Genomic DNA, 27,354 nt, shown 5'->3' on the forward strand with positions numbered 1-27,354 from the left:
TTTCAATAATTCGCGAGAGGATACTAAAACCAATCTCATCCGTAGGTGCTGTTAAAGATGTACAAGACGTCGACGGAACAAGTGTGCGAGATCCAGCCATTGGAAGGTAATAGCTCGACTCAACGGTACACTCAATATCCAAAACGACGGTTCTCTGAGATGCCCGCACCTTCCGTATCGCCGACCGCCTCTATCCGAAGACGGGCCTCGGAAGTGCCGAGAGCCACGAGCGCCTCTGTGTCCGGCGCGGCGGGCATCGTTTGCTCCAACACAGATCTGATATCGATCCTGAGCTCGTTGGCCTCGTCCGCGACCGAGATCAATCGATGCGGCGAAGAAGGATCGGGTACGCGCGACGAGAGCAAGTCGAGTTGGTCCGGGAAGACGGCTGAACAGAAACGAAGTCGGTTGAAAAGCTTCCGCTCCAACAGTTTCGACGTGTCCATACTTCATGGGGCGAAAAGCAAGCTGGCCGGGTCCTCGAAAGCCGCAGCATCCACTATCATGGCTCCGTCGAACTGGTTCACCAAGAGACATCAACCGATGTCGAAGAAACAGAAGCCGGAAGATTTAATCACGGCCAGTCTGAACTTCAAGTTCGATAAATCGAAGGTCGTGAAGGCGGTCAAGGAGACCCTAGGCAAAACGTCCCCTAGTATCGATATCAGGCACAAAGTCGTATGGGACGACACCAGTGGAACTAAGGTGGACGCTCAGGTCTGTTCTATTCCTTGAAGTCCATTGTGCGCGATAATTTAATTAACTGGGCTTTCTTGCACAAATGTTATTGGTAAAATTTTACTAATCATGAGTTACTTTAATGATTTATTTTTATGGTAGCAAGAAATTTAGTTTTATGAATGAATTTGACAAATAAAAGTCAAAATGAAATGAAATTGTGTAATTGTGAAAGGAAATTCTGTAATTTATATCTTGATTTAATATTATATAATGTAGATTATTGTATAGAATCATAGTAATATTGACTAGAGTAAGGAATTGTTTGTTTTTGTCATATATATATAGCTTTTTCAATTTTTTCAAAGCAGATATAGAAAAACGATTTTGTTTGTAGGTGTTGGGTAGCGCAATTGAAAAAATTTTAACGGCGGAAAAAATTTTAAAGAGGAAATGACGCGGAAGCAACCGGATCGAAGAACAACCCTCGGTATCTCCGAACAAACCAAGATCAAGTAAAGTGACGAGTTGGTTTTCGAATACCACCAAAGACCAAGAACAAACCGAATCCTGCGAACCATCTATCTGTTCTTCTTTAAAAGATCTATTCGTCAAGTAGTATGGAAATACAAACACGGGTCTCGCTCGTTTGATTAACGCTTCTTCGTTTAAGAATTTATTCAAAGATTAACACGACCTAATAGATAACTGATCATCTCATTTCAATTCAAGCTAATGAACTATGTATATTTTCTTTCCATTCCTATACTTCTAAGAGATGTTATCTTATCATTTTTATTAATTTTAATATTCTAACATTCATAATTCTGAATATCTATTAATGAAAATTTCAAAAGTGGATTATTTTCTATTGTATTTTTATTCCTTTTTTCTTTCCACATTAGATTCATAGATTCATAGATTCTCAGTAACGTTATAATTATATTATAATTATTTTATATGTTTAGTAATACTTAATCATCTTTGTTGTAAAAATGTTTTTAATTTTATTGAAATTTTACAGTAAATGAAACAGATTCATTGGCATTGCGGGATCCATGGTTAAAAATTAGATATAAAAAATCTATAAAACATCGTAGATTTAAATATTTCAATGGATGCAACTTTCAACAAATAAATGTGGACAAAAGTTTAATCAACTTCTATATTTAAATAAATTTTAATAAATTATAGTATTCAAAATATAATTAAGCAAAAATTCGAAGCTAAAATGTCCAAATATAATTGAAAAGTATGTCGTATAATAAATGTTATATGATATTCCATAAATAAAAAAAAGTATTGTTTTTTTATGAGAAGAGTCAAATATAAAACAGATTGTTATTAAACGATACGACCGTTTCGAAATTAAAATATGTCGATCATATGTGTGTATAGTGTATCCCGTATAAAAGATCATTCAATCATAATACAATTTTTTATTTATAAATATGATTTCAAACAATTAAGAAATTATGTTTATAAAAAAAAATTATTTAATTTGATTTTTTTAATATTTTTATAAATTAATTCATAAATAATTAGATATTAATGTTAATCATTTTATTTTCAAATTTTTAATTTTTTAAAAATCATCTTTTAATAAGTTAAAATAATATACAAACTCTTTAATTGAAAAATGATATATATTTTTATCAATAAAAATTTTTTAAATTCTACAATTTTAAATCAATTTTAAAAGCAAGATCTGTCTTTAGACATTGACAAATTTAACTGTCTTTTCCAGTAGTAAAATTTAAATAATATATTAAAAACGGCAGTAATATTTCTTACATATCCTCAGATATGGATATTGAAGCACAAAAAAAATCAGTAAATATAATAGTTAAAGAATGATTAAAAAATTCTCATTCTTAAATTCAATACTTAATGGTATTCTTCTTTCATCAAACAAGATCTTAAAAAAATGTTGTTGAAGGAAAATGTAATGCGTGTAGCCTTTGCGGGTCGAAGGCTCAACAAATAATTGTAATATATTATATAAATGCGCATACATATAAATATGTATAATTGTGTGTATAAAAATTTACACATACATACTTTTAATAATGACTTAATTTATATTGTAAAATTGTAGTTAGATCTGTAGATCGTCAAAATGTGAGTGATATTTATGTTACATCATGGACATACTATCGTTATACTTTAAAAATATAATCAAGGAAACAAACAATGAGCAGATAATTATGGCAATTTTATTAATATACAAATGTTAAAAAAATGAAAATGGATTTTACTGAATAATATGTAAATGTTTCATTAAATATGACTGTTACGTACATGTGTGGCTACCTGTACGAAATAACGTTGATATAATACTCATATTGTATTTATGGTTTCAGCTTTCACAGAATTAATAAAATCTGCAAAAGTTTAACCTACTTTCTTCTTTTCTTTTTAAAAAAAATTTAATTAATAACTATTTAAAAATTATAATCATATATTTTTTATATTGTTAATTAATAAACATTTAATAAAATATTTATTTAAAAATAAAATTCAAAATATTAACAAATGATTATTTGTAATGATTTGTTATATAATGTATATCAATTTTTCTGTTTTTATTAATTAATGCATCTCTTTAATCCATATTTTTATTTTGATTAATATTGATATCATTTCATTTAGTTTATATTAATGTGAAAATTGAATGAAATTAACATTATGTATTAAATTATGTTAGTACAAAATACATAGAAATTATGAATGATAAAAGGCATATTAAATATAATTTTTAAATAAGTTTAAATTTAAAAATAAACAAAAATTAAAATTATAAAATATATTTATGAAATGAAATGAATCTTTCCTTTTAATAAAATAACTTAATAAAATATGGTTCCATCGAAAGGAATTCATACTTTATTCATGATAATAAACATACAACAATTAGTTCTGAAAACAATTTTATTTTATAGAAATCCCAATTACTGTGACCGTTGAAACTACATCTTTCAACATTTGTGTTACATCAAAATAAGATGGAATTACCTAAAGGCATTATCTGATATTACAGTTTACACTAATCAAATCTCTATTATCTTGTGTGCTTAGAAAAGGAATGGTGTATACATATAAAAACGAATAATGCCCTAGATAACATGAGCATTATTTTGATGGGTCTAAGTATAAAAGCACAATAGAAAAGTTAAAATATTCCGTAACGTCACAGATAAATGCATTGTACAGCAATCATGTAACACTAATTATGGACCTTGCTTACGAATTTTATCCTGTTTAGATACTAAAATATGAATACACATAGAATTATTTTATGAAATGCACGATTCATCTATACACATTTAGTGTGTTATATAATTTAATATTATTAAAGGAGAAATATTTCATGGAAGAATGTTGGATCTAAATTTTGTTCATTTGTTTTATATTACTTTGATTAGAAGAAGAAATATGTTGCTTATTGCAGGTAATAATGAATGAGAAATTGAACGATTTTTTATGATAAAAAAACAAACCAAAAATTCATGTTAATAAATTCTATTTCATTACGTATTCAAACTTCAATTATTTATGATGAAAGATTGTACAATGCAGCTGATTTGTTAATTCTAATTTAAAAATTATACAGTATTTTCTTTTATATGAAACTCAATCCATAATATTAAAGAAAAATGGCGGCGATGATTAGAATGAATGAATCATACAATAAAGATAGCAACAGTTGTATGCAACAGCTAAATAAAAATGCAGTCATTAGAGTATCTAATTGAACAATCTACATTTCTCCACAGTCAGTTATTACAATCTTTTTGGAAGTTTTTCCACTTTGAGATCCCATAGCCTCCAACTAAAACAAAAAAAAAAACAATATTAAATTATATTAAAAAAAAAAAGTAATATTAAATTATTTAGTCATTCATAGATTAAAATACTTTATATCTTAAAGTTCTTAAAATAGAAGTAATAACAATTTAATTTATATTTTGTAAACTATTATCAATTATCATACGATAAAATATTTTTTAAATCTGTATATCTATATGAAATAAGGCAAAAGATTAATTATATAATTACATACTTTTCTAACAACATCCATTCCTTCAACAACTTTTCCAAATACAACATGTTTGCCATCAAGCCAACTTGTTTTGGCACTGGTAATGAAGAACTGACTACCATTAGTGTTTGGACCAGCATTAGCCATGGAAAGAATACCAGGTTCAGTATGTTTCAATGTGAAATTCTCATCATCAAATCTCACACCATAAATAGATTTGCCACCAGTGCCATTATGGTTGGTAAAATCACCTCCTTGGCACATGAAATTTGGGATCACTCTATGGAAGCTGCTTCCTTTATAACCAAAACCCTTCTCACCAGTACAAAGGGCTCGGAAATTTTCTGCAGTTTTTGGGACAACATCACTCCTTAACTGAAAATTTAATCAATTTCTTTCTTTAAAAAACATTATATCAAACAAAATATTTGATAATTATTTCTATATTATACATTGAATTAAATTATTATAAATAAATAAATAAAAAATTTATTTTATAAATAAATATATAATTATATATATAATAGAAATTAAATTAATATAATCTAAAAATCAATGTTTTAAATATTATACTGATATTTAATTTATATTTATATATATATATATATATATATATACACACACACATACACACACACACACAACTACATGGTTGATTTACTTATTGAAGTGGAAAATTTTACTATTAATATAACAACACAATGTATATAAAAAAATTATATAGTAAGTAAAAAAATTAACATTCATATCTAAATACAAATGAAATTATATTATTACCACTTCCATTCTAGCTATGACGTGTTCATAACTTATTCATATTTTTTTTTTTCTATGTTAAATTAATATATGCAAAAAATCATAATTACAATATTTTAAGCTTATATAGCATTCAAAATTATCAAAAAAATTCGCTTAGACATATTCTATAATTACGCGCTAAAGCTTCACCTGTACAGAATACGTAATCAAACGTGTCAGCGGCAATCGTGAATGGAAAATTTTACGATTCAGTAGAAATAAAAAAAAAAATTAGTAATACATATACTATACCTTATATGTATCATGCTTCACAATATCGAATGAAAAAAAAATTTAATCTTATTTGCTTAAAATAATTATTTCAAATAATAAAATATGCATAATAACAATTTTGAGGAAAATTCTAATCGAAAATCGTCTCACATAACCGGCTTTCAAGAAAATCCAAGATGGCCAATCATGCCGGGATTCCAACGATAACATGTTTTAGAAATAAAAACTACATTAAATGAAAATAATTTTCACTTACCTCCATTACGATACGACCCACAGGCTTAGTATCCGCGGTCATATCGAAGAAAACTCGCGGCAAACCCATTTCTTCTGCAATAACGGCAAAACTTCGTACGAGCAATGCGAAAGACGATCGTCTCGGCCGGGCGGTGGCTCCCAAATGGCTCAAATGGCTGAAGGTCGAATCAATTGACAGCCGGCAGATCGATCTCAACGCCATGTTCAAAGCTTACTTTTTTAAAAATCAATTTTAAACAGCTTAATCTCTTCCTTCTATTGAATAATATTGTTTGTATTGTTTTTCAAAGATAATCGTTTACTGTTTTATAGAATTATTATGTAATAAAACGGCGATTTCAATTTAATATCGATAATTATTGAACGACAAACGTGCTTTTCCTGCTTGACCAATCCCGTATAACATTTCCTACAGCAATATGAAATAACCAATAGCATGTTTTGTTTTTGATCACGTAACAGAAAGAATAATAGTATATTCTGTTAAAATTTATAGAGTTAAAAAAAAAATTGAAATAAAATTTTAATTTAGAAATCTATAGTGTTAGTTATATATATTATTTTTATAAATATAATTTTATTAAAATTAAATATTTTATAATTAATTTTTTTAATTCTTGAAATTCATATGATTTTGAATTATATTTTTATGATTGCGCCTTAAAGTTTCTTCATATGTATGACAATATACAATATATTTTTTATTAAAGATTTTTTTTTCATTATTAATGAATAATAATAAATATATATTTTAATAGCTATAAATATATTTTTATATTTCATAAACTATTAAAAATATCAATATAAATTGTAATATAAATTATATGATATTATTTATTATATCATATAATTATATGATATTTATTATATTAATTTTATCCATAAAATTAATATATATTCAATTCAATATTGAAAATATTGCTATATACTTACTTAAGTTTTATATTAAATAATTATCTAATTAATCTATTACATTCATATTTTTATTAAATTCTTTCACTTGAGAATATTATTTTTATAACCTATTCGAAGAAATCTTGTTTTAACTTATAATGAAAAGGGAACATGCAATTATAGTAATACAACTCATTTGACATAACCAAAGGATGTTATGTCATGCTTTGCCTTGGATCTTGATAATCTTGATTGTGGACCAATCATGATTCTGTTCAATTTTATTGTGGTATCTACGCCGGATATGACGTTTTGATTCATTGTTATCATAATGAAGTAAAAATGAATTTATTTGAATTATTATAATATATTTATTATAATTGTGTTGTATAAATAATCAATTACAAATATTATTTTATATTTAAAATTATTTTTTAAAAATGAATTAATTCAAATGCATTAAAATATTAGATATCAATGATAGACAATAAAACAAGATATATACGTTTTCATTCAGTTTCAATCCGATGAAAATGTTTCCTATGCGTCTAAACATATAATAAAATCAAATTAAAATTTGTTTTAATTTTTTTATAATTATTTAAAAAACAATTATTTGTCATTAAATAATAAATTAGAAAAATTAATATCAAACAAAGTAACACATTTATAGAAAATTTCATAAAGAATATGTATTTAAAAAATTTAAATTTAATTTACTTCCTGAAATAGAATAGTATTTGATTTCAGTAGTAGTAGCTAAAAAGATGGCGCCCGAATGAAGGACGCTCAATTAAGAATATAGTGAAGATCTTGTTAAATTTGTATTATTAATAATATTACATATTTCTTAAGAAATGAGTAATCTTTCACCATTTGGAGGTGGCAAAAATCCACCATGGGTTCGTAATGCAGGTATACTGATTTTATTAATAATATAAGATATCTTATTATATCGTCCCGTGTAAGTCAACAATGTTGCCAAGTTTCTGTTACAATTTATACAAGTCAATAAATATATTTATAAAATATATTTTGTAAATATTTTATTTAATATTATTGAAACATCAAAAATTGATTTAAAATATTTATTTTTAAATAATAAATTAAACATAATTAAATTATAATATAACTTGTACGAATAGAATGCATTATTACATCTTCAATTTGTAATAATTTTAATTTTGAAATAAATTAATTTTTTTTTATTTATAAGCAATCTTATTTATTATTTTATATATTATATACTTATACAAATTTCATACAAATTTTTATTAGAGAAGGAATTATATTTTTTTTATATAAATATAAATAATAATATATTTATGTTTGATCTTCTTAATATTTTTATAATTATTTAATATTTTAGAAATAAAAGTTTTTTATATATAATAGTTATATATAATAAATTGTATAGAGAAATTTAAGTTAAGAAAATTAAGTTCATAAGATATATTTATTGAATAAATTTATTAATAACAAGTTTATTAATATCATAAATTATATAATGCATTTTTAATGTGATTTATATAATGTTTATTTATACAAGCAATTAAAAATAATTTATATATATTTATTATTTATTTATATTTATAAATTATATAAATTTAATATATTTTTTTTATTTATAGGACAAGGAATTCAAAATATTCAACAACAAATGTTAGGTCAAGCAATGGGTAGTATAGGTGGCCAACCTATGGTTCAATATCAACAACAAACGCAACAAGTTTATCAACAAAGTTTGGGATTACAACAGGTACAAATTATAGATTATATTAAAGGATATTAAAATGTATATAAAAATAATATGAAAATGTAAATATATGATATTTTATTATTAATTAAATTTTTATTATATTTTATATGTTTTAATTTTTTTATATTTTATATATTATGTATTTTATATATGTTTTTTTTAATAGATGCTAAAAATAATTTAATGTTAAAAATAATTTCATTATTAAAATATACATTTTTAATTTCTTTACTATATTTAACATCATTATCTTATTTATTAATATTTATTAATTTATATTTATTTTATAAAATAGCCCAATATAACAATGGCTTCAATGGCAACACTTGGATCTAACTTACCATCAGGTATAGCTGGTCAATTATATCCACAAGTTGCTACTGTTTCTTATCCACCACCAAGAGCATTAAATACAAATGCATTTCAACCTTCTGTTGCTGGTGTACCACAACAAGTACAACAAAATGTACCTTCATCTTCTACAAAACAAAGAGTTTTTACTGGCACAGTTACACAAGTATATGATAATTTTGGTTTTGTAGATGAAGATGTATTCTTTCAAACAAAGTAATATTATTTAAAAATATTTTTATTATTTTTTTAATTTTGAAATTTACAATATATAACATTAAAACATTCTTTCAGTGCATGTGTTAAAGGATCTAATCCTGTTGTGGGTGACCGAGTATTAGTAGAAGCATCATATAATCCATCTATGCCATTTAAATGGAGTGCTACCAGAATACAAGTACTTCCTATGGGAAATAATAATAATAATACTAATACACAACAAAATAATCAAAATACTCGCCAACAACAACAACAATCTCAACCACAACAAAATCGAACCTCAGGAACATATAATGCTGTGCCCCCTCCTGCTGAAAATGCTAATAATAGGTAATTAATGCTAGATATTACTTTATTAATAACAGGTAATAAATTATTATATTATACAAGCATTTTTTTTAATATGATATATATAATGTAATAATTTTATTCAAGAAATATATAATTTTTGGTAGATTCACAACTAGTGCAACAAATGCTAATACAGCTAGTAATCGAAATAAAGTTGGTAGAGTAAGAGAAAGATCTCCACGAGAACGAAAAAATGAAGAAGAAGAAATTGAAAGAAAAAGACGTCGTGAAGAAAGAATTAGGGAACGTGAGAAAAAAGAGGAACGTAGTCCATCAAGAACTAGAAGAAGTAAATCACCAAGACCAAGACGACGTACTAGAGTTGTACCTCGTTATATGGTACAAATACCAAAAATAGCACTTGATTTGTAAGTATTTTTTATATAATTTAATTAAAAATTATTTTCACGTAATATCTTTTTTATAATATATTTAAAACCGTAGGATTTAACTACTTATTATTTTAGACCTGAAGCAGATGTACTTGAAATAAGAAGACGCTATCAAAATATGTATATTCCTAGTGATTTTTTTTCTACTAATTTTCGATGGGTTGATGCCTTTCCTCCACATATGCCATTTGCTCTTAATAAGCCATGCTCTTTTCATGTCATGCACAAAGATGTTGATCCTTGTTCTGAAAATACAGCAGTACTAGAACCTTCAGATGCTGATTATCTTTTTTCTGCAAAGGTTTGTTAATTTAACATTAATTTAACGATATTATTGAGGTATTTAATTTTTATATTATTGCAGATTCAATGGTAGTTAATGTTAATTAATAAATAATTTATTATATTTATATTAAATTTACATTTAATTTTAAATCATAAATATTATTTTTATCAGGTTATGCTGATATCTATGCCTGCCATGGAAGAAATTTATAAACGATGTTGTGGTGTATCTGAAGATAGAGATCCAGATCGCGATTATGTACATCCTACACGTTTAATAAATTTCTTAGTAGGCTTACGGGGTAAAAATGAAACAATGGCTATTGGTGGACCATGGAGTCCTTCTTTGGATGGTCCTAATCCTGAAAAAGATCCATCAGTATTGATTAGAACGGCAGTGAGGACTTGTAAGGCGCTCACGGGAATAGATCTATCCAGTTGTACTCAGTGGTACGATTTTATATATATTGATATTTTTTTTCTATTTTGATTGTTATCTTAATTATAATTTAAAGCACTTCATCGAAAGAGCAACGTGATGCTATCTAGTTTTTCTGCCCATTATTGTTTCATTATTCGCCGATACATTATCAAGTTACTTCAGTAAAAATTAATATAAAAATTAAAAATTCTCATCGGTTGAAAAGTTTGGACTCTTCAACTCCGTCCAGCATTTCATATTGTATAAATGTATAATATACTGATGATATATAACTAAATTATGTTAAAAATATGAAATAGAATGTTATAGTATTAAGAAAGATCCGGCAGGTATACCATCTTGTGAGAGAAAGTAACTTCTAATGTGAGTTCTGAATTGATAACTAAGGTTGTAGCTCAATCTCTACAGAGGAGGTATGTATTTGTTCTATACACGACCGACCGATGGAGATTGCTGCATTGGATCCTGTATCGAGCACCCAGATGATATTCAAGCAGTCGTGGCAGACAGATCATCACTATTGTTCTATGATCGTTGTAATCCACTCAGTTGTGCTTTATCAAATGGTCTACATTGTGCGCTGTGTGTGGCTTTGTATGCAGTGCGTGGGCTTTACGAACAAGCGAACGAACACTTAGCATATAAGGCAAAGCTAAGCGGCATTAACCTGAGTTGACGTTTGGGTATTGTTTTTCCTTGCGGCACAGGTACCGCTTCCTGGAACTCTACTACAGACGTGCAGAAACGACCCACAAGTCGGGGCGAGTGGTGCCCTCTCGCGTTGAAACCGTCATACTATTTCTCCCAGATGTTTGGAGCTGTGTACCCATCAAATTGGAATGGGATGGTCTGCAACTCAGCTATAAGAAACAACTGGAGCGAAAATTGCTGCGTGCTGCCTCTAGTCCCGACGATTTGGATGCTGCCAATGACACTGATGAGGCTGCCGTCGCTGATCAAAAGGCACTGCCAACATCATCCCATATTACTTTTACCTTTTTATTACATTATATAATCGTGCAACTGTTTCCCATTACTAAACTGAATTTTCAATATAGGCTGTACTTGCTCATTGATCCTATAGCTGTTCGTTTTTTGAATATTTAAATGTTTATTGCTAATTTAGATCATTTAAATTATTTTCTTTATTTAATGCTATTATATTATTCAAGTAGTTAATCAATATTTGAATATTCATTATTTCAATACATAATTAGGAAATAGTAATAATATGTGGCTCGATAATATATGAATAATGTTGTAATATTAGTCAAATGATACAGTAGTAAACAATTTAATTATCTTTATATGGTATATAACATATATAATATTTTTAAATTGCACAGAACTATTCATTATTTGTGTAAAATAATCATACTTAAAAGGATTATAAATTCTAAAATATTTTGGTTATCAAAAAATTTCTGAATCAAGATAATATATCAAAGAAGATCAATGAGTAATGTATTGCAAATTCCTTTAGCCACTGGCAGTCACATTGCATTAACAAGAGAAGCAAGCAAGCCTAGCTCGGAGAAGAGCACAGCTGAGCCATTCCCTTTCCTGAAACCTTCACCATCATTGATAAATCATTCAAAAATTTCATTTGATAATCATTATATACAACATTATTGATATTATCCATAACCTATCAATCACACAGACACCAGAGCCAGGACACTATGAGAATCTAGCAGTTACTTGAGTCATACTTGAAGGTCATCGTGAATGAAGAACAGTGTATATCATTACAATGTGAGAGAATGATAAAATAGAGAGTGATGAAAGAATGAAGAGGGAGTGGTTTCGTTTCGTTATATAGGGGCTGCTTCTGTTTTGTAGTTTTTTATTCTAATCTTTATTTTCATAACATAATGCTTAATTTTTCTTTTCAGGATGATCCAGTGCCAGAGAAAAAGGATCCCACTCATTATTCTGAATTGGATCCAAAGTCTATGAATGTTAGTCTCAATATAATTTTTTACAGATTAATGTTTTTGGTTGTTTTGCATATATATCCATATCTTATATCATCATTAATCTTATTTTAATTTTATTTTACTAGGTGACTGAACTAAGACAAGAATTAGCAGCTCGTAATTTAAATTGTAAAGGTTTAAAATCACAATTACTTGCAAGACTTATGAAAGCAATAACATCAGAACAAGCTAAAGAAGAAGGAAGACAAGATGACATAGAAGAAAATGATAAGGATATTTCACCTCCACCAAAAGAAGAAGAAGATAAAAAATTTAAAGATATTAAAGATGTAAGATTTCTTGCATATTTTTTTGTGCATGCGTGTGTGTGAGTGTAATTTTTTTATTTTGCAAAACTTAAATTATTAAAATAAAATATAAGCGATATGATAAATATCAAATGTAAAAATTATTTAAAAATTTATATTGATATGTGCACAGCATGATGAAGATAGAAGAAAACTTTGTGAACGTGAACGCGCCGCTCTTGAAAAGCGATATACTTTACCTGAATCATCTCATATCATTGTTCATCCTTCCAGAATGGCTAAAAGTGGAAAATTTGATTGTACTGTAATGTCTTTGAGTGTCCTTTTAGATTATAGACCAGAAGATACAAAGGTACTTATCATGTCATATACCAAACTTAAATCATATATAATTAATCTTATACAATTATTTTATTTTTCTTTTATAGGAACATTCCTTTGAGGTATCATTATTTGCAGAACTTTTTAATGAAATGTTAATGCGAGATTTTGGTTTTCGAATTTATCGATCATTATGTAGTCTTCCTGAAAAACCGAAAGAAAAAGATGAAGATAAAAAAAAGGATAAAAAAGATGATAAAAGAGATGAAAAAAAAGATGATAAGAGAAAAGATGATGACAAAAGATGTAAGAAAGATGAGAGAAAAGATGATAAAAGAAGAGAAGGAAGTAAAGATAAAAAAGATGAAAAAGATGCAAAAAACAAAGTAGATGATAGAGATCGAGAGAAAGAAAAAAATGATGATGACGATGATGATGAAGAAGATGAATCTGATGTAATTATCTTTTTACGCGTATTTTATTGTATATATACATGTATCTGAGATTTCCTTTAAAATTTATTATAATAATTATATTTTATAGGATGATGATTCAATTAAAGACGGTAGAAGAGATAGAGAAAAAGATGGAAGAAAAAGGAAAATAAAATTGTATACACATGATCCTTACCTCTTATTATCTTTCGTTTATTTCGATCAAACTCATTGTGGCTATATATTTGATAAAGATATAGAAGAACTTATTTATACTTTAGGATTGAAATTATCAAGAGCACAAGTTCGTAAATTAGTACAAAAGGTTGTAACAAGAGATTCTTTGCATTATCGTAAATTAACGGATAGATCGAAGGAAGATGATTTGAAGGACGAAAAAAAAGATGAGAAGGAAATTGATAAAACTGATTCTATTAAAATAGAAAATGAAGAAGAAATATTACGTTCATTAGCACTTGGTACATAAATATCTAATAAATATCATTTTAATTTACAATTTTTACTAATATTTTATTATTTTTTATTCCAGGAAATAAAAAATTGTTACCTGTGTTCGTTGGAAGTGGACCACCATCAAAAAGAGTTCATAGAGAAGATGCAATTATAGAACAATCTGATGAATCAATTGTATCAGACGGATTTGTTATATATAAAGGTTCTTTATTAGATGTAGAAAAACTTGTTAGTCAATTAAAAAGGTCAGAAAAAGCTCGATTGGATACAGAAGAACGTCTGATGGAATTACAGCATGAATTATGTATAGTAAATGAAAAATCAACAAAACAAACAAATAATATCAAAGCTCTTTCCGAAGATTTAAAAGTATACAAAGATAAATTAAGAAACACAGATGAAAAACTCAAAAAAGTATCGGTACGTATGATATTTTTTAATTAATTCTTTTTTTTTTTTTTTTTTTTTTTAAACAAAAAATATACTTAAATTATGTTTTTTTTCTGCGTAGTCTGAATGCCATACATACCTTACAGCAGTAAAAAATATGTATCATATAGCAGCAAAAATGATGCAGTCTGATACAAAAAAAGTAGAAGTTGTAGAAATACAAGATGAAAAAGTTAGTGAAGTTAATGGATCAGAAATCGAAACAAAATTTAAAATGGATAGTAGGTGGGGTGATAACAAAGTTCCAATAAAAAAAGAATTCACAGAAACGGATAAAGATAAAAAATGTGACAATAAAGTCTCAATTAAAAAAGAAATAATAGAAACTGATAAAGAAAAGAAATAAAAAAAAAATATTCTTTATTTCTTGTAAAAGATGTGAACGCACTTTTATTAAATTATATAAGTAAAAAGGAAATTAAAAATGTGCTTAGTGATAAAACAGCAACAGGGAAGTGAATGGGACAAATTTTCCCATATGAAAGTAAAAATGACTTTAAAGACTCGGTTTTATAACTTTTTTCACTCAGTGACAATATATAGTAAACCTGTTTCTGTGCATATTACGTTAGAAATAAGGAAAATCACGCGTTCAAATAGCATAAATAAGTGATTGAATACGGATATTAGAACAAATTCTTACACTGCAATTTTTAATATAAATTTGTCAAATTTAATGCAGATAGACAAAATTCTTAAGGAACTTTGATTTGCCATAAAGTGCCAGATACTGATAAACAGCTATATGTCGTGATTTCAAAATAAGTTCATATAAATGATAATTATTATCATATAATCATTAATATATCTTTAAATTTTTGTCATATTTTTGGATAAATTTAAACAAGTGTTGATTAAATTTAGAAATTCTTTTTTTCTTTCATTTTTTTTTCATAATGGACTGTGATTTATTCAGGATACTTCATTATAATACAATCATTTTTTTTTTTTTTTTATGAATACGTTTAAGATAATGTTAGCATTGTTGCTTTTATGGATTATAATGTCGAGCTTATCGTTATATAATCCTATATAAATATTATTTTTCATTTTTCTTTTTAAAGCAACAATTAATTAACATTTTTAACACTAGCAATGTATTTGTATTATGTTGTAAGTGTATTTATTGCTTTGTACACAGAAGACAGTATGAAAAAATAAAACTTTTACGCAATATGTATAACACCAATTGTAAAGTACACAGTAATGATTAATTTATGGGATATCGTTAGCATTATTTTTCTCAAAATGACGCGTACAAAATGAAATTTTTTCTATTCTATATTTTCTATAATTACTGTAAATATTTTCATGGAAACGGTACCTAAGAATAATTTGAACACCAAAGTATCTATAGACAATTTAGTATCAAATGAATATATTGTTATACATATACATATATATAAAGTACAATAATTTATTTAAAAAAGATTTATAAAAAATAGGATTACAATTTTTTTTATATACATCTACAATTTTTGTTATTATTATTTCTTTTAATATAATTTTTATCAAAATTCATATACAAATTTCTAAATTAATTATAACTCAATATGGTAGAAAGATGAGTGCTCATGATGTCCCTCATTTTTAACATATATTGCTCATACACGGATATGACTTGAATATGTATAGAAAAAAAATAAAAATACATAGAAATGTGATTTTTGAACACTAGTTATCTTGTGTTCCATTAAGAAACACAATGCCAAGGACACTATTTTGTATAAAAAAATCTATTATAGAAAAATCTTTTTGTAGTTTAATATTAGAAAATTGCATTCATGTCAAAAGACCTTTAATATGTTAAGAATAAATTTATAGGTATGGAATGATACATGAGCTATATGTGAAACAAAAATTATAAACATTGTAATATTATATCCTTGGCAAGAGATACTTTTAAATATGAGGAGGTTCACGAACAAAATAAATTTTAAACACTCTATATGATTTTTGTTTATACCTTTGTCTATTTATTATAAATCTTTATTTATAATTCTATTTTAATTTAATCAATTAAAATAATCAATTAACAAAAAAAACAATATTTTTTCATATTTTTAATAAGATATTTTTTTAATATCTATATTATTATCTATAAATAAACATTTGTTTCAGTTTTTTTATCATTATATTCTTGTTTTGATTTTCTCTTATTATTTATTTCCATTTATTATAATCACTTATTAAAAATTAAAAAAGAAATTGCATCTGTGCTTTTATTTTTTATATGTTTAATATGAATAAAATAATATGAATAAAAAAAATATATTTTTTTATATTTCTTCCTATATCCAATAAATTTATAGAATAATAATAATTTTCGCCGATAAGTTAGGCAATGATTGAAAAATTTTAATCAGCGCCATCTCGCGTTTGGATCACTGAAGCTTCGACTCGTTACTAGCATAGCAGAATGTGCAAGGAGGTATTCAAAGTCATAGACAAAGAAAACAATATTGTGCGAGAAAGATAGAGAACATCTCCCACCATTTTAAAGACATTGCTAATTGAAAATTAATTAATTATTCATTTTTTACTTAAAATTCTAACACTTTTGAGCTCGTATCTTGAAGCTAAACTTTCAAGCAAATTTCTCATATTAATTTTAATATGAAATTTTTCTCGATTAATTGTTTATTAATAAATAATATATTACGAAGAATTGACATCATTGATACGCAATTATTCAATAATATGGAATTTATTTTTAAATATAATTGTATGTATTTAAAAAGTTGTTTTCTCCACTATTTTACATATAAATTTTATTTATAACTTTATTATTATTTAAATGAATAAAATAATTATTTATTAATCGATTATATGATAGAAATTTGCAATTAAGACATTCTTCATAATAATTGTTATAAAGAATTAAAAAATAATAATTTCAAGTAAAAAATAATATGAGAAACATATTTAAAAGTATAATTTCAAGATATAAATTTAAAAATGCCGAAATTTTCAATAAAAAATGAATATAAAATAATTAATTGATTTTCAATATGGCGTCTTTAATGCATTAACAACTATGATGCATTAATTATTAATAACCAATTAATGAAAAGAAATTTCATATTAAAATTATTATGAGAAACTTCTCTATAGTTTTAGCTTCAAGATGAGAGCTTAAAAGTACCGAAATTTTTAGTAAAAAATGAATAATTAATTAATTTTCAATATGGCGTCTTTAATGCATTAATAACTATGATGCATTAATTATTAATAAATAATTAATCGAGAAAAATTTCATATTAATATTAATATGAGAAATTTGCTTGAAGGTTTAGCTTCAAGATACGAGCTCAAAAGTGTTAGAATTTTAAATAAAAAATGAATAATTAATTAATTTTCAATTAGCAATGTCTTTAAAATGGTGGGAGATGTTCTCTATCTTTCTCGCACAATATTGTTTTCTTTGTCTATGACTTTGAATACCTCCTTGCACATTCTGCTATGCTAATAACGAGTCGAAGCTTCAGTGATCCAAACGCGAGATGGCGCTGATCAAAATTTTTCAATCATTGCCTAATTTATCGACGAAATGTAAGTATATTTAGAAATGTATTTGTAATATAAAAAAAAAAATTCGACAAATATTTCATAAAGTAGTATAAATATAATATTTGTTTGAAAAAATGTTTAAATAAAACTTGTAATATGCAAATACATTGAAATAAGAAATTAAGCAGAATTATTAAAAAAATTATAGAAAATGAATTTATTGAAAGAAAAGGTGAAATAAAGAAGACAAAAAATATAAAAATATAAAAATATATTGTAAAGTATAAAAATACAAAATAATACATATAAAATATTTACAAAATATTACAAGATATAAAAACATAAAATACACATATAACACAAAAATATAAAAATAGAAAAACTAATTGATATAAAATATATAAATATATATATATATTATATATAAAAATTTATAATATATATTATATATAATATATATAATATATAATAATAATAATATATAATAATATATATTATATATAAAAATTTGATCAAATAATAAGCAAAGAAAATAATAGAGTTTGTTAAATATCAGAATCAGAATGTATAAATTTTCCTGAAGATAAAAAAATGCATTGAACATTAAGTTTATTTTGTATCTTGTTTTCAAGAAATAAGTTTTTATACTAAAGGTAGGATATAATAACAAATAACATTTTTAAACATAATTTCATTTATTATCTTATTATATTTAGAATCACAATGAAAATACATTTATACATATAATGTACAAATTAAAATGAGATTTATCTATTACAGATCATAAATTATTGGTATTTCTATTTAATTACAAGTGAAAGCTTTTATTTATGTAAGTATATTTGTAAATATTAAATAAGATTAAAATGCTACTTACACTTGTGCTTGCCATATGTTTAATATTAAACATTCAAAGATATTTATAGCTAAATTTTACACTTCTAAGTACAATACTACCGCATTTAAGGAACAGCAGCATTTATGATTTATTTTCTCATTATTTACTGTTTAAAGAAATTTATATTATGAAATAATATGTTATAATCTAATTATATTCAATTTATCACATATAAAAAAAATGTAATTTTATAAATTTTAATATCTTTAAAATTGCAATATCAATTAGATTAAAAAAAAAAATTGATATTGATTTAATATTGCAAACTAATTACTAAAAAGCAAATTTCATTTATGAACAAATTTATTATTCTTTATAGATTAATTGATAATAACATTATTCAACTAATTTTTTTATTCTAATAATTTGAAAATATATTATAAGTTATTAAATATTTATTTAATTTAACGCACAAAGGTATTTCCTATTGAAAAATTTTGCAAATATAATATTTGTTTGTTTATTACATTGTTATCAGCTTAAATTAATAATTAATAATTTGTTTCTTTCTTTTTAAATGTATCACATTTTATAAAATATTTTAGGAATATTTTCAAATATATTTGTAAAATGCATGATTGATGTATTGAAAATATTGTATGGAATAATGTAATATAAAATAAAAGAAGAATCATATTGAATATAATTATAAATTGAATATAATTATGATAATATTAAACTAAAAAGGTGAGTGATAAAAAAATGTTTTTTTTATTATTAAAAAATATCAATTTTCACCTTTTAAAATGAAGACAATCAAAAATCAGATTTAATTGTTTCAAAAGTATTATTATTTTATAATCAGTCTATCCCTTTAAAAATATTTTTTTTAATATTTTTTTGTTGGAATATATTTTTATACATATTTGTTTGTTTTCATTATAAAGGTGAGATATATTAAATTCAATATTGTTTGCATATAAAAAATTGTTTTATGCTCTTAATTATTTTTTTATTATTATACCATTTTACAAATTAAAGTATGAATAAAAAAAATATACATATGTATTTGAAATATTATTTAGTATCCCCTGATATCAATTAAACAATATTCTCTGTTTCATATAAAATAGTAAATTATATTATTACAATACTACTAATTAATATGACACAAAATATATGAAACTTTTATGTACCAATCATTTACAGCTATATATTTATTGTCTTGTTTAATTTATTTATGTAGCTGTATTTTATAAATTTTTTTAAAAATAACCAAATAAAAGGGCGATTTTTTTAATCATCTGATTTTCCCATTCAATGATGATCCCAGGAGATTCTAAATATGATAAACTAAAAAAAAAATGTGATAATAGCACCAAATATAATCTTACAAATCAGCCATGAAATAAATTATAAATAACATAAATTGTAAAAAAAAATTTACAAAATTTTCCTGATTTTAATAGTAATGATTTACTGTTGAAATCAAGGTCAGTTAGGTATTATTTCATATCAAATATTTGTACATCGAATTAAAAATAATATAGAGAATTAAATTCGTTCGTTAAAAATTTTTAAATCAAGAATAATGTTTGTTATATTTAAAAATATATGGAGAAATCAATTTTAATATTCTCCTAAGTCTTTATTTGTATTGAACATAAATGTTTATAATAATCCTTTATCTTGTGTTTCTATTCTAAGTACAATAGTTGTAAAAGAATATAATGTATATTTTAAAAATATTGCACATATTACACCATAATGCAATTACATACACTGCGATAGCAATAGTATTATACTATAGTATGTACACTATATGTATGTAATAAAGTACATAGAATGTATCACACATAGCATATTATACTATAGCATACACAATATGTAATATAAATTTAGTGTAATTATAATTTTACAAGACATAGATTATATGTTTTGTATTTGCTGTATTGGAAATATTTTAAATATAAATTTTCAAGATATAATTAATGAAAAAAATCTTTACAAACAATTGAATATTAAGAATATGAATATATATTGTAATTTTTATAATATTTGCCAAATAAATATGATAGTGTTCATATGAAAATTGATTAAAAAATGTACACAACAAGATAAATGGATAATTTTTTATAATATCACAAACATTACTCAAAATATTTTCTAAATTAAAGTTCAAATTATACATCCATATGAAATGAATATATATCTTTAAACAAAGTCAAATAGAACTTAATAATTGATAGTTACAAAAATTAATTTCTACAATTTAATGATCTCATTTAAATGTTAGAATGACCATGGGTGGCATTTTTTACATATGAAGTGACAGAACCAAATGAAACATAACTTTAAATGATAGGAACTTATGAATTGTCCTTAATTTTCAACATATAATTTGTACATTATTTTTGCAATTTATGAGTAGCAAATATTGAAGACATTTTCACTTTCGCTGTTCATCGAAGAATTAAGAAAAATAAGAAAAAAAAAATTATATACTTAGTGTAAAATGGTAATCATATTGAAATATTTAGAAATTTCTTTCGTATTTCAAAATTGAAATAAAAATATATATATATATATATATATCTAAATTATATATATAGCATTATCACATAGTAGCAAATTATCTGCTACGAATTGAAGGATGAAAGGAATAATTTCATTTTGTTACTCATGACAAAATTCACAAAGAATAAGATTATCAAATTATCTGAGCAATTTTTTCGCGATGAAACGAAAGTTAAAGTCAAAAAAATTCAATGAAATTCCTCAAAATAAAGTAATTACGTATTGTGCGGTCGGCCTGTCGAGGTTAAAGCCCTCGCTGACCGTGGTATTAGTGTCGATGTTGCAAGTTTTCTAGCCGTTGGAATACACGATTTCTCTTCCCTTTTCGTCTCGTGTTGCTCCTTGTCGTTCGATTCGCTAGATTTTGAATCCTTCGATTTGACCATGGATCTTTTGTTCGAAGAAAGATTATCAACCGGCAATTTATCCGTATGCCCGTTTTGACGATGCAAGGTTTCCTCTTGACGAGATTTTATTGTACGTGGTATACGATCGGTCGACTTACGCGGGCTTCTGTTACCATTAAGCTCTCCGAGCAACGGAGGATGATGTCGATCCCATGATTCATTCCATCTGCAAATAAAATAATAAAATTAGCAAAATTTTTTAAAAATTCTTATAAACATTATGTTACAATTTTTTTTATTAAGAACTGTGTAAAATATAATTTATCGTATATAAAATATAGAATTTTAGAAAGCCAAATTTATTTTTTAATTTTTATCCAATATGAATGAATCAAAAATTAAGCAACAACAATGGAAACTTACCCCACACAGCTATCAAATGCAGCATGAAACATTATTAATTGTAAATCTATTATAAACTCAAAAGAGTGTTTGAAAAAAATGAATTATGCAATCAATATTTTCCAACTGATCATATAATTTATCTATTTGTAGAACTACATGCTAGGAATTAATATACTAAAAAAATGTTAAAATATTACAAAGATAGTTTGAAAGCAAAAATTACATATTTCATATGATGTATCACTAAAGTATTGTATTTCAAACTGTTGAAAAATTAGTTTGTTAGTTTAATTCAGATTTGTTTATAACATCAGGATTTGTAATCGAATTCAATTAATTATTAGTAAGTAATTATTATAATTATTAATAGAGCAAATAAAAATTCTAAAACCAACAAATCGTTTAAATTGAAAAATATTCCTTTCTTTTTTTTAATTGCATAAATATTATATATATATGTATATTTATATATATCATTTATATTTCTCTTTAAAAAAATATTTTTTCTGCTAATATATTACAGATATATTTCTGTTATTAAAAAATTTATAAATAAATATAACATATATTTTTTAACATTGTACAAAACTATTAACTTCTATTTATTAATTTTATTTACATTAACTACTCGTATTAATTATTATTATTAACAACAAAAAGATTCGATTACAAACCCTAATGCAAGATGTCATATCAAACGCTGTTTGAATACGCTGTTTAATATTAGTATTTTACATATTTCTTGAAATAATTCAATAGAGCAGCATGAAAGGAAAAATAAAAGCAGAGTATTGTAATCATCATTTTTGCATGCAAAATAAAAAATTGAGAAAAGTGTTAGAATCGAATGATCAAACAAGTAATCCTAATATAGAAAAGATGCACGAATATAAGGGCATTTAATGCAGAAAGTAGCAAGTATCCCAATATTAAGTCACACAAACTGACCGACTCTACCTTCCCGATCCTGAAGCTGTCTCACATGGTATCATCGAAGAAGGGTAATGACCAGAGCAGCAAAAACAACACGTTATTTATGACAAAATTCATGATGTCACATGTGAAAAATATTTATGATATTTGCAAGAGTTGTAAATGTTATGTATGCATGTATGTATTCCACCTAGTATTCCTCATTATGACAATGTTTGAACGTAAATACAGATTAGAAAATTTCTAAAATTTATTTATAACAATGTAAAAATAATGTCACAATTAAAAATTTAAACGTTCTTTTAAATTATATCTACATGAGAAGATATCCTGTGTTTTATGAATTTATATACTGACATAATATATTTCCTATATTGTTTAAATATTTTACCTAAATTTTTTAAATACAAATACAAATAAGTCAGAAAAATTTTTAGGAAATCTTATATTATATCATAAAGTTTTTTTTAATTATAATTCAATAAAAAATACAAATTACAATTTATTATTATTAATATTATTATTCTTTTTTGTAAATCATTCATTGAATCGAAATATTTTAGATATTTTTGAAAATGTTCTGATTTATTTTTAAAATTTTTCTGATTTTTTTAAAAATGAAAAAAAATTAACAAAACGCTTCTAAAACGAAGGAAAAAAAAAATCTCACCTAACTAGAGGCCCCATAACATCATCCTGTGGAAGTGTTTGCAGGAGTGATGGTCCTGCCGACACTGGTCGTGTCTGTATTCATAATTAAGCATATAATAAATAAATAAATAATGTAACAATCAACAAAATAACAAATAAGACATTGTTTAAAAAATCTATAATTATATACCTACATGATAATTATTTATTGTATTAAAAAAAGAGATAATAATAAAATAATAGTAATAAAAATATAATATCATATCTGTGATTTAAATATAAACATTATCCACGCCCAATTATTTATTTCACAAAATTTTGTGCCACATATGAATAAACGTATAAGTGATGGGATTAAATATATAATACAAATAATGAATTAAAAATTACATTGATTGTGTTAAATCAATACAAGTTGATAAAATGGATACTGGTATTTCAAATTATTTGAATATTTTATGTGAGACATCTTAGGTAAAAACAATATATGCACAATATATACATTGTCACGAATAATTTAAATCAATTATCTATTTTATAATTTTTAACAATTTCATCATTTAGTAATCAATATAAATTAATATATATAATTTCATATGGTTAAAATTTTAAAAGTCAATCACAAATAAAATGTGCAATTTAAAAACGCTTTATGCTAAATTTGAAACAAAATAAATTTATAACTAAAAATGTACTATAAACATATGTATAATACATTATAAAATTGAAGTGCACAAATAAAAAGTTTTGTTTTTCAAAAACTTTATCACCTATTCAGTGGTATATTACTATTTTAAAAAAAAAACATCTCTTCTTAACTTACTATATATGCTTTTAACGCGAAGCAAATTAAATTAATCGTTTTGTGATCATTACTTAAAAATTGATTTACTAAAAAAATATTTACTTAAAAATCGGTGAGATGCAAATTGCTAAGAATTTGACGCTGAATTTTTATAATATATTAAAAACTGACTGAATCATGAACATACCTTTTCCGTTTGCGTAGCAGCATTACAAGTATTTGGAGATGAAAAATTATTATGATTATTTAAAGCACACGTTTGGCCATCGCCATTAGGTCCTTGGAGTTTCGATATTTGGAACTGTAAAATAAAAAAAATATTGCTTATATTGTACGAAAATGTAAATAATTTTCAACAAAAAGATAACATTTATCTACAATTTATCTTTTTATTAAAAATATACTTTCAACAAAACTTCATACCTGCAGTACTTGTATAGTTCGATCCCTATCTTCTACTTGACCTTGCAAAAAAACAACCTGTCTACGTAAATCGGCCAATTCATCCGCGATACTACTACCACCACTTCCAGGAGAGGTACTAACATCCGCGGTGCCACCTTCATTCACGTTATAGAAGAGACCATTCTGAAATTCGTAAAAATTTTTACAAATCATGCCATTACAAAATTGGCAACAATATGATAAAACTTTAAATGGTAGAAAAGTCATTATTTCATGAATTTCATTATTTTTTTTTTTGTGAGAAAATATATAATTAATAAAATAAAACTAACCTTCATGGAGTTGTCGAATGGGTTGAGAGTGTCTACCTGTGAACATAATATAAATTATTCAATATTTTATAATTATAAAAACACAATTGTACTCTAGTAATAATATTAATTAAATAATAACGATAATAATAAATATGTATCCTGCAAGTGTAATAAGGGAAAAAAAAAAGGAATAATATCAAAATAAAATGTGCAATAAAAAACATACCCTCGTCAAACCGTTCTCTTCTGACTTGAAGATAAAATCATGGTTGATGACAATAATGAAAGAAAAAAATAAAAGAGTGCGTGTTAATACAGAAGCACATTGATACACATATCATATGAAACAAACGAAAATATTGTGTCGTTTCTTTATATTAATAAAATTCATAAAATACATCAAAAGTCAACCCTTTCTATATACCTGTTGAAGTACTCGTTTCAGTTTCAAGAGCGTTGTTTTGATAGAAACAATGTCTTGAAACATGTGTTGATAGGTATCACGATCAACTCGAAGACTCCCTTCATCCCCAGAGTCAAGATTTGGTGATTGGATCTGAAATGAAATCTTACATATTGATTGTGCACAGAAATTGAAATGAAATTATATCTTATCAAAAATAAAATATCATTATTATTATTATTTCAATATCAAATTGATACAATTTGAAGAATAATGAATTTTATAAAAAAAAATCACTTACATTTCTTGATATCCTTAAGGGACTAGAGAATTGGCGATTACGCGTGCTATCTATGGAACGTGGTGAATCAGTCACGGATCTATTTCGCCATATCTTTGTTTTATCACAATCGTTTCTGAAACAAACAATTCATAAGGAAACAAAATTACAATTTGATTTTATTTTCTTTTCACAATGCCAAGTAAAAGCATTATCCTTTATTTCTCAAACAATCAAACATATTATATTTTCATTTCTTAAAAAATAATATCGTATTTTTGTTTCAACTTCAATCAATGAATCACGAAACGCGTAATCGGCCATTGTTTTAAGAGATGAATCTACCTTCCAGGTTGAATCGTGGCGCGTGGTTTCATCGAGTTATCACCGACATTAATCGGATTGCTTGTGGCTTTTCGTTGCCTCGGCACCGGTGAACCAACCGTGGGTGTCGAACACTCGGAAGACAAGCCAGAATCGCGAGCATCCTCGCCGTTTCGACTCGACGACACTCCGTTCTCATCCTCCACGATTCGAGGCCTTCCGGTTAAAACTGTCCGCTTCTTCGCGCCCCTCGAGGGATCCATTACGCTCGGTTCGTTCCACGAAATTGAAAATATTCTTCTTCATTCGAATATCGCTTCTTGCTTATTTCGTAATTATCTTTCTCAAGACGGCATTATTAGGACGGATTACTAAACACGTGGTTAAATGTATGGATGTTTTGAATATAAATAAACAAGATTGAATAATATTATAGAGTGATTAATTTTAAATTATTTTAGATTAATGTTCACGAATACTCGATATATTCGTGAGAATTCATTGAACCGACTTTCAACGAGTAACCTTTTCTTATATTCTCATTTTTTTCCTAGGATAGGATTGCGTGACTACAATCTTTGTGCTATTTTTTACAAATTATAATTCCGTGTTACAATGTAATAATATATCTTTTTAGGTTATTAGAGATATTATATACAATGTGTTTTTTAACAAATTAAAAAGAAAAGAATTTTTTCGAACTATTTTCGAATCGAAAAAATTAAATTGACCAATAGACTTAATGAACTCGCTACTGTCGATAAGTTAAATAGGTTCCATTAATTAAGGATAGTTACTCCTCCATTTTTTCGAGAGGTCTGCGTGCTTAACTTTTCTATTGATTACAGTGAATGAGAAAGTGAGTGTCTTTCGAAAGAATTCTGTGCAACCTACACATTTGCAACGATAAAATCATATATCTCGGCTCTTTT

General features: G+C 25.2%; 4 protein-coding genes across 15 annotated transcripts in view; 2 read left to right on the forward strand and 2 right to left on the reverse strand.

Annotated features, from left to right (window-relative positions):
• The window catches only part of LOC552490, a 38,966-nt gene extending 36,826 nt beyond the window's left edge, over nt 1-2,140 (forward strand). The window contains exons 10-11 of the mRNA XM_026445737.1: nt 46-717; nt 1,076-2,140. Of these exons, the coding sequence (XP_026301522.1) occupies nt 46-717; nt 1,076-1,135 (732 nt within the window). The 3' untranslated portion in view covers nt 1,136-2,140. The remainder of the gene's footprint in view (nt 1-45; nt 718-1,075) is intronic.
• A 1,451-nt stretch (nt 2,141-3,591) lies between these two features.
• LOC409890 (peptidyl-prolyl cis-trans isomerase) lies at nt 3,592-6,436 on the reverse strand. The gene is made up of 3 exons (XM_393381.7): nt 6,009-6,436; nt 4,742-5,095; nt 3,592-4,510 (listed from the first exon to the last, which is right to left on the reverse strand). The coding sequence occupies exons 1-3, from the start codon at nt 6,210-6,212 to the stop codon at nt 4,439-4,441; spliced, it is 630 nt and encodes a 209-aa protein (XP_393381.2). The 5' UTR covers nt 6,213-6,436; the 3' UTR covers nt 3,592-4,438.
• Nucleotides 6,437-7,761: 1,325 nt separating this feature from the next.
• On the forward strand, nt 7,762-16,576 carry LOC409891 (cell division cycle and apoptosis regulator protein 1). Its single transcript, XM_006561339.3, has 15 exons — nt 7,762-7,819; nt 8,536-8,663; nt 8,959-9,230; nt 9,309-9,563; nt 9,689-9,952; nt 10,052-10,277; nt 10,434-10,711; nt 11,411-11,666; nt 12,599-12,664; nt 12,769-12,972; nt 13,124-13,303; nt 13,380-13,727; nt 13,816-14,185; nt 14,257-14,600; nt 14,692-16,576. The coding sequence occupies exons 1-15, from the start codon at nt 7,762-7,764 to the stop codon at nt 14,974-14,976; spliced, it is 3,534 nt and encodes a 1,177-aa protein (XP_006561402.1). The 3' UTR covers nt 14,977-16,576.
• Nucleotides 16,577-21,236: 4,660 nt separating this feature from the next.
• The window catches only part of LOC726021, a 42,031-nt gene continuing 35,913 nt past the window's right edge, over nt 21,237-27,354 (reverse strand). For 4 of the 12 annotated variants that reach the window (XM_006561330.3, XM_006561329.3, XM_006561331.3 and 1 more), the window contains 9 exons: nt 26,120-26,234; nt 25,840-25,971; nt 25,642-25,665; nt 25,434-25,469; nt 25,120-25,284; nt 24,884-24,997; nt 23,911-23,984; nt 22,326-22,334; nt 21,237-22,128 (listed from right to left, as the gene is read on the reverse strand). In XM_006561330.3, coding sequence (XP_006561393.2) covers nt 21,771-22,128; nt 22,326-22,334; nt 23,911-23,984; nt 24,884-24,997; nt 25,120-25,284; nt 25,434-25,469; nt 25,642-25,665; nt 25,840-25,971; nt 26,120-26,234 — 1,027 coding nt within the window. In that variant the 3' untranslated portion in view covers nt 21,237-21,770. Of the gene's footprint in view, nt 22,129-22,325; nt 22,335-22,917; nt 23,281-23,910; nt 23,985-24,883; nt 24,998-25,119; nt 25,285-25,433; nt 25,470-25,641; nt 25,666-25,839; nt 25,972-26,119; nt 26,235-27,354 lie in introns of those variants that run through there. The other 8 variants (XM_006561337.3, XM_006561336.3, XM_016917048.2 and 5 more) reach the window with 8 other exon arrangements.

This window comes from Apis mellifera, linkage group LG16 (assembly GCF_003254395.2).
Source record: "Apis mellifera strain DH4 linkage group LG16, Amel_HAv3.1, whole genome shotgun sequence".
Lineage (NCBI taxonomy): Eukaryota > Metazoa > Arthropoda > Insecta > Hymenoptera > Apidae > Apis > Apis mellifera.